This window comes from Podarcis muralis, chromosome 7 (assembly GCF_964188315.1).
Source record: "Podarcis muralis chromosome 7, rPodMur119.hap1.1, whole genome shotgun sequence".
Lineage (NCBI taxonomy): Eukaryota > Metazoa > Chordata > Lepidosauria > Squamata > Lacertidae > Podarcis > Podarcis muralis.
This window is the reverse complement of record NC_135661.1, coordinates 83,275,615-83,283,755: the sequence shown is the minus strand read 5'-3', so window position 1 is coordinate 83,283,755 and position 8,141 is coordinate 83,275,615. Positions and strand designations below refer to the sequence as shown.

The window sequence follows — 8,141 nt, the reverse complement described above, 5'->3', positions numbered from 1 at the left end:
CTGGTTTTTGCTCCTTTGTGGTCTGGCTTGTGGGATGGTGAAGATTTTCCCATCGCTGTATCTCCGTGGAAAGAGAAAAATGTCTGCTTCGTTTCTGTGCGGTAGACTGCGGGTTAAAGGCTGTTTGTCCCAGGGGCAGGGCAGAAAGTTTGCGACGAAAGGTAGAAAACTGGGAGCTGTAAAACCCTACTTGGTGGAGGTCTGCTGGAATCCGTTTCCCGAAGCAATAGAAAACGTCTTTTCTAGGCAGAGTTTAATAGAACCTAATCATAACTTGGTACGGGGATGCGGGTGGTGCTGTAGTCTAAACCACAGAGCCTAGGACTTGCCGATAAGAAGGTTGGCGGTTCAAATCCCCGCAACGGGGGTGAGCTCCCGTTGCTCGGTCCCTGCTCCTGCCAACCTAGCAGTTCGAAAGCACGTCAAAGTGCAAGTAGATAAATAGGTACTGCTCCGGTGGGAAGGTAAACAGTGTTTCCGTGCGCTGCTCTGGTTCGCCAGAAGCGGCTTAGACATGCTGGCCACATGACCCGGAAGCTGTACGCCGGCTCCCTCGGCCAATAAAGCGAGATGAGCGCCGCAACCTCAGAGTCGGCCACGACTGGACCTAATGGTCAGGGGTCCCTTTACCTTTAATCATGACTTGGTATAGGCAACTTCCAATTTAGGAGGGGGGTTGTAGTCTGGGCCTCCCCGTGTGAAACCAAAATTGCGTATATTGGGAGCACCCTGGAGGGGCAGCGGGGCTTGCAGAGATGATGTGGGGGGGACTGGACAGAGGAGGAATGGTGGAGACAGTCTCCCCTGTCTGACCCTTCCAGAGAAGAGGAAGACAGTATAGATTTAGAACAGTGGTTTGCAGGAGGTCACCGCTCAGAGGGGGAAAGTTGGGAAATAATGGGAGAGGAAGCGGCAGAGCCGGAGCAGCTGGCTGACACGTTGGGATGCAACCAAGGAAACGGGGGCAATTGGCAGGCCCCCAGCTGGCTCCAGCCCACCCCCTGGTGTGCCGGGCGATCTCCAGTCCTTGGTGCAGCATCTGCGACTTGAGCTTCAGAAGCTGGGGCATGCTACTCAGCAGAGTAAACACTACGCAACAGAAGTGGCGGGAGAGGCTGTGTGAGCATATTTACAAGCCGTTTATTCAGCAAAGGTAAAGGGACCCCTGACCATTAGGTCCAGCCATGGCCGACTCTGGGGTTGCGGTGCTCATCTTGCTTTATTGGCCGAGGGAGTCGGCGTACAGCTTCCGGGTCATGTGGCCAGCATGACTAAGCCGCTTCTGACAAACTAGAGCAGCGCACAGAAACCCCGTTTACCTTCCCGCCAGAGCGGTACCTATTTATCTACTTGCACTTTGACGTGCTTTCGAACTGCTAGGTTGGCAGGAGCAGGGACCGAGCAACGGGAGCTCACCCCGTCACGGGGGTTCGAACCGCCGACCTTCTGATCAGCAGCTCCTAGGCTCTGTGGTTTAACCCACAGCGCTACCCGTGTCCCTTATTCAGCATACATCAGGACAAAAGGAAACATGTCCGCTCTCCTTCGTGTCCAAAGCAAGCAGCTAAAGCAAAAGCTATACATAAACGGAAGTTCCCAGCAAGCTGTGCTGGAGTGTAAACAGACAGGTGACATACAAATTCCACACGTCTGTTCTTAAGGTGGAACGGAATATCCCAACAGTTATCACTAGAAAGCATTCCAGCCCCCCTGAACCCGGCGATCATTGGAAGTAGGAGAGCAAAGGGCTTGGAGACAGATGGCCCTAAGTGGCAACCATGGTGGGGGGGAGGTGCTGTTGATGAATGAGGAAGTAGGAGAAAAGGGGTGGATATTTACCAGAGCAACACCTCTTCGGGCTCTGATGAGGGTCTCCTCACGAGCCAGGAGGCCTCTCCAGGGTGCTCCCATTACCGGTTGCGTGTGTTGCATGCAAATGGAGTGTGCATAGATGGGGAGGAACCTATGCAGCAAAAGGGGAGGTTATTTTGAAAATCACTGGGTTGTATCGCAACGTAGCACTGTGTGAACGTATCAGTGCGAGGGTTTCTGCTTCCGCAAGAGAATGTTTTCCCTCCTATCTTCTTTTTTGGTGATCCCTCGTAGCCGAGTAAGATGGTCTTCCACAAACATGGTGAGTTCATAAGTGATTGTGGAGGCCAATTCTGGATCCACACGTCCTCCCACAGTGGAGACATAGGTTTCCAGGCGGAAGTTGATCACGCAGAGGGTTTGCCAAGCATGCCTTCCTCTTAGCACATTTCTCCCTTTCGTCCTGAGTTTGAGTGCAGGGGGAGAAGTGAGGAAGACTCCTTGTGTTGTAAGCCAGAAAATAGCTTATCTCCTGAGTTTACACCAATAAAACTCAGAAATGTAAGAGTCCCACGTTGTTTATTGCAAAGCAATAGGTTACAGTCGGATCGTTCCACAAAACTGCAACCCTGCCCAGTGGTCCAGGCAGGAGTATTTATAAAATTTCAAACAAAGCATTTCAATTTTCACCAATCATATACATCATTACCTCATTTCATGTTTAATACACACGTGCAATAAGCACTGGCAATTTCTGCTGATTAAGTTCCGATTCTGTTACACTGTGTTAGTGCGCATGTTGGGAACCTGTGTTACAGGTAGCCATTTGCACCATGTACCAACTTGTGTTTTAGCTTTGTTCTGTATCTTTGTGATTCACATATTCGCTGTCTTTCTGCCCCAATTTTTTTTTTGGGGGGGGGGCAACTTGCAAAATCATCTGTTTCATAAAGCAACAGGTTACCATAACTTCTCTATTAGAAGCACACTCAAGGATTTACAGGGGTACACATTATCACATTTATTGTGGCCCTTTGGGCCGCCACCACATTCCCCTCTTTCAAGCTTAAAGGTACGAGATTACAGTACTTGTACCATTCAGCTTGACCCTCAGGTAACCCATCTTGACCCTCCTGAGGCAGTTGGTGGTATTGCAAAAATAACTGTTTTGGGGCTATATTGGAAAGCATGTTAGAAACCAAGTGACGGACTAAGGTAAGTAGACAAGGCACAAATACAATCAAGGCAAGGACCGCTAGGAAAAACATGGATGCTCCTTTTGCTAGGCCTGCCATCCATCCGGTCCCAAACAGATTAGACCAGCAATTGCTTAACGGGTTAGTATTCCAGACTTGTACTGGCACATGGGCTCCTTTCCGAATATCTGAGGTAATGGCATGAATTGCGCGGGGACTGACTGAGCGGGCGGCAGGGTCCGCAAGGTTCGCGGGCCAGATTAACGAGCCCAGTGGGCCGTATCCGGCCCGCGGGCCTTAGTTTGATGACCTCTGGCATTGAACAACCAGCCTCCGGTGTGTGGTTGTAGCAGAGGGCCATTGTCTCGTTGCCCGTGTCCTAACCCACACCGGGACAGGGGTTCTGCCAGTGCAAAGTCAGTATTAAGTCTTGGGACTGAAGGTGCATTCACAGATACAGGTTCGTTGCTTGGTGACTGGAGCACCAGATCACGGTTTGCATGTGAGTAAGGATGGATCGGAGTTGGCCGTGGCTCCCCCAATTTTCAGATGGTCATTTCAAAAGCGGCTGCCGAGTGGACATTCGTGGCTGCGCCAGCGGTGTCTCGTACGTGGCCTTGCTCGTCCACAAGCAGCTCCTCCCTCGAGAAAATTTCCATCTCCAGCTGCAACTCCTTCAGGTCCTGGATCTCCAACGCGAGGGTGTAGAGATGGCGGAAAAGCGCCTGGTCAGCCCTCCGCAATCTCAGCTGCACGGCAAAGAAAGCAATCATTTTCATTCTCTATCCATGTCCTGGCAATATAAGCACGACACACCATGCATTTAAAGCAATCCACCCCCACAAAGAATCATGGGAAGTGTAGTTTAAGCCTCTTGCAGAGCTGCAGGCCCCAGCACCCAGAACAAACTACAGATCCCAGGATTCTTGGCGAGGACGTTCTTTAAATGTGTTTGCAAATGTGTGTTGTGTACATTGTCTGGAGAAGTTTTATCATGTACCCAGAAGCAACTTTAGCCCACGTTGCTTAAAATTTTGGGGTCTGACAGACCCAATTTGAGTGGTGTGACTCAAAATTGGTTAAGTTTTTGTTGTATATATTTCAACAGTCCCAAAGTTTGAGAGTCAGTGGTGACCCAGACCTTGTTGCTGGTTGCGAAGGGCCCCCCATTACAATTCAAGCTTGAGGCCCCCCAAAATATAGGTCCACCACTGGCCAAGGTTCCTCACAGAGGCAAGACAGTTTGCACCAATCCTGGCCCAACTGCACTGGCTGCCCATTAGTTTTCTGGGCCGAATTCAAAGTTCTGGTTTTGACCTATAAAGCCTTAAATCGCTCAGGACTGCAATACCTCAAGGGCTGCCTGTCTCCATACCTACCTACCTGGACCTTAAGATTATCCTCTGAGGTGGCAGATGAAGGTGATAGACTATATGGGTTTGGCAGAGATGACGAGCAGAATCCGAAACCAGGGAAGAGAAACAGCGGAAGAAGATTGGGAAAAATTTAAGGACTATTTAAAGAAATATTATAAAATTAATGAATGTTAAAATGACACTGGATTGAAAATCTGTGGTTATTAGCGGTAATGGATAAGTTAAAGAGAAAAGGTAAGATCAAAATTAAGCTAAAATAAGGGAAGGATTTGCTGTATAATTAATTAGAAATTGGAATACAGAAAGGGGAGGTATGAGGAAGTCGGGGAAGTAAGTTATAAGAAAATAAGAGTTGAAATTGTACTTGTTTTTTGTTTGTTGTTTTTATTGTATTGTTTTGTTTTGTCTTTGTTGTTACAAAAACCTTTGAAACTTTAATAAAAAATTTATATATAAAAAAAGATTATCCTCTGAGGCCCTTCTTCGTGTGCCTCCTGCACAAGAGGTCTGAAGGGTGGCAACATAAGAACGGGGCCTTTCCTGTGGTGGCTCCCCATTTGTGGAATCCTCTCCCTAGGGAGGCTCACCTGCCACCTTCGTTACATATCCTTAGTTGCAAGGTGAAAACAATCCTCTGTAACCAGGCCTTGGGCCTTGTAACTATTTGTGGCCTTTCAGATATGTTGGGGGCGCGCGTGGATTATTGGTTTGTGTTTTGTGCTCTCCATTTATTTGCTTTTTGTATTTTTATGTTGTGAACCACCCTGTGATCTTCGGATGAAGGGCAGTAAAGGTAACGATAAAGGGACCCCTGACCATTAGGTCCCGTCGTGACCTATGCTGAGGTTGCGGCGCTCATCTCACTTTACTGGCCGAGGGAGCCGGCGTACAGCTTCCGGGTCATGTGGCCAGCATGACTAAGCTGCTTCTGGCGAACCAGAAACGCCGTTTACCTTCCCGCCGGAGCGGTGCCTATTTATCTACCTGCACTTTGACGTGCTTTCGAACTGCTAGGTTGGCAGGAGCAGGGACTGAACAACGGGAGCTCACCCCGTTGAGAGGATTCGAACCGCCGACCTTCTGATTGGCAAGTCCTAGGCTCTGTGGTTTAACCCACAACGCCACCCGCGTCTCCATGAAGGGCAGTATATACATTTAATAAACAACAACAACACAGTGTCCTCCAGATCTTGTTGGACTCCATAGGTACAGCCTGTTGAATCAGTGCCCTAGCTAGTCCACCACCTTGTTCTCAACAGTGGCATCCCAGGTGCCAATGGGAAGCTCTTACACAGGACCATCATGGACAATGGCCCAAGAGTTGTGGTTCAACAAGCACCTGAAGGACACCTCCCGGCTTAAAGAGGGGCTCACCATTTCACCGTGCACCCAGGCGATCTTGTCTTGGAGGCCGGGGCAGCCCCCCTCAAGCTCTTGGGCTGCTTCCTGCTCTCCTTCCCCAGGCAGAGAAAATGAAGGCAAGCTGGGCTCTCGAAAGACTTTAGGCAAGGGGGGCAAGCCTTTGAAGGGAGACTCCTCTTCGTTGCTCCAGGGCCAGCTGTCCATTGGGAGGTTCTCTGCTCCCGGTTCATGACTCTCCCTGGAAAGTGGAAAAGACCCTGGTTAGTTTCCCTTGACCAGCTCCTCTCCCTGCTGGTCTCGCAGAACCAGGAGAGACATGAAAAGGGCGGAGGAGAAGTTAGCATCATGTTGGCGCAGTCTCTGAAGAAACACCATGCTTCATCTGCAGCAGCGCAAGCAGACGCCTTCTTCTGCCCCATCTGCAACAAAACATGTCTCTCCCGCATCGGTCTCTACAGCCACAGCAGGTGCTGCAACTGTCTAATAGCTTGACCTCACCCTCCATGGCGCACTCATCTGTGGTCTCCTGAGACAGACAGATGCCAGCAACCAACAATTTTAAATCCGCAGGTCCTTTCTTTGTAAGATAAAAAGCTCCAACCCAAACAGGAGGCAGAAAAAGTAAATGCAGAGTTCCAGTTCCCTCCAGGACTTAAAGAAGTAGTCCCAATAGCGTGGCACCAGATACTGCTCCAAACGTCTGCCTGGATTTCTGAGCTGCAAAATGCAAACAAACAGCAACAAACAACAGATGTGTGTCTTCCAAACTTTTGTTACTCAGCAACAGAGGGCATTGGTGCTCATAGACCTGGCATGTGGATGCCCCATACAAACTGGGAGAGCGAAGCATAACAATTCCACACTAAAGTTGTGCCTTTCCTCAGGCACCCTGGATTCCCAGGACCATTTTCAAGCTATAATTCTAAGGCACTGGAGGCTCATCCATTCAGGTGAATGGGGTACCACCCCACCAACCTCAGTTGGCCCTCAGCCAGACCCCAACCTTCCTGCTTTCTTTATTATAATCTTTAGTCTCAGTCTTTAGTCTCAGTGTTGCCCCTTTTAGAATTCAGCTGCAAGCCAGGGACCCAAGGTAGAATTAGTTGGTTCTGCCTGTTGTTGTCTCTGGCGCCACCTGCTGTTGACCTCCCCACCTTTCCCCCTATCAGTCCAAATGGACACCAGCTTGCTACAGCCTAAGGGTTCTTCAATCTATGGGAAATTAAACAGTTAAAAGTATGTCAGGTAAGTCAGCTGCCTGTTCTACAGGTCTACTTGTTTGCCAACTGGGGTTGGCCGTTCTAACTTGTCCCATCGTTCACTCACCTTACCAGCCTCAAGTCGGCCTTCATCCTGGTGCCCCTTAGAGGGAGGTCTTCAAAGGGAGATGTAAAAAATAATAATCTTGATGGTAGAATGGCAGAAGATGCCTTCAAGGTAGACAGGAAGATGCCTAGGAGCGACGGTGGAAGCTTGAGGGTGCTGGGTGAATGCCGGCTGGTGCGTTGAAGCAAAAGGAATGTGACTAGCTAGTTCTGCTTCTGATTATTCCTCAAGACCCCTCCGTCTCCTCAGCTCTGGGAGAATATGCAAAGCGTGATCAGGTGAGTGTGACACCTGAGCAGGTAAACATGGGGACTTGGAAGCCCCCGACCCATTAACTCCTTTCTGAAGTGGTTCGGGGGATCTTTGAAGCTCTTTATCTCCTTGCATTCCACAGCAGTATTTGACACCAGAAATGCCACCCAAAAAGAGAGAGAAGAGAGGCTTGGAAGAAACACGCCCAGCTCTCCAAGTGGCCAGCCGGGCTGTCAGTGCAAAGTCCGGGGTGCAGCGGGTGACGGAGCCTATTCATACGCCCTTGTTTTCTCTTTCTGTCCCACAAGGAACAGAAAGTCCTGTCAGGGCACTAGGCGGTTGAGAGTGCAGGACACGCCCTCACAATCCAGAACACACAGATACTGTACACACACAGACAGGAGAAGGAAGTAACACATCATCACACATAATTAACTGAAAGGAATTCCCTGCCACAGGATGTGATGATGCCAGAGGGCTAGATAGAGATGTTTGCTTTTAAGGTCAAGGTAGACTCAGAGGGCGTGAGTCGACTGTTAGTCATTGCATGATGGAGTGCTCCCATTCTCTCCTTACCTGATCTTTTTTGACCCCACCAAAACACCCACATTCACAGCACACAATTAAAGCACTATGATACCGCTTTAAACTGCCATGGCTTCCCCAAAGGATCCTGGGATCCGTCATTTGCTGAGAGGAAAGAGCCCCCACCCTATTCTCCTTTGAGTTCCCTGTGAAGAGGGGTTGGTTGTTGAACCACTCTAGGAACAGGGGAATAATTGTAGAATCATAGAAGAATCATAGAATCATAGAGTTG

The 8,141-nt window shown here is 49.4% G+C and overlaps 1 protein-coding gene across 2 annotated transcripts; it reads right to left on the bottom strand.

Moving 5' to 3' along the window:
* Positions 1-2,374: 2,374 nt before the first annotated feature.
* Positions 2,375-7,606, bottom strand: LOC144328507 (uncharacterized). 2 transcript variants are annotated; one of them, XM_077932272.1, is made up of 3 exons: positions 7,078-7,606; positions 5,759-5,984; positions 2,375-3,757 (listed from the first exon to the last, which is right to left on the bottom strand). In XM_077932272.1, exons 2-3 carry the CDS (start codon positions 5,948-5,950, stop codon positions 3,554-3,556), a joined length of 396 nt encoding a protein of 131 aa, XP_077788398.1. In that variant the 5' UTR covers positions 5,951-5,984; positions 7,078-7,606; the 3' UTR covers positions 2,375-3,553. The 2 variants fall into 2 exon arrangements, with proteins under 2 accessions (XP_077788398.1, XP_077788397.1); XM_077932271.1 differs by having other exon boundaries at positions 7,073-7,603.
* Positions 7,607-8,141: the final 535 nt, after the last annotated feature.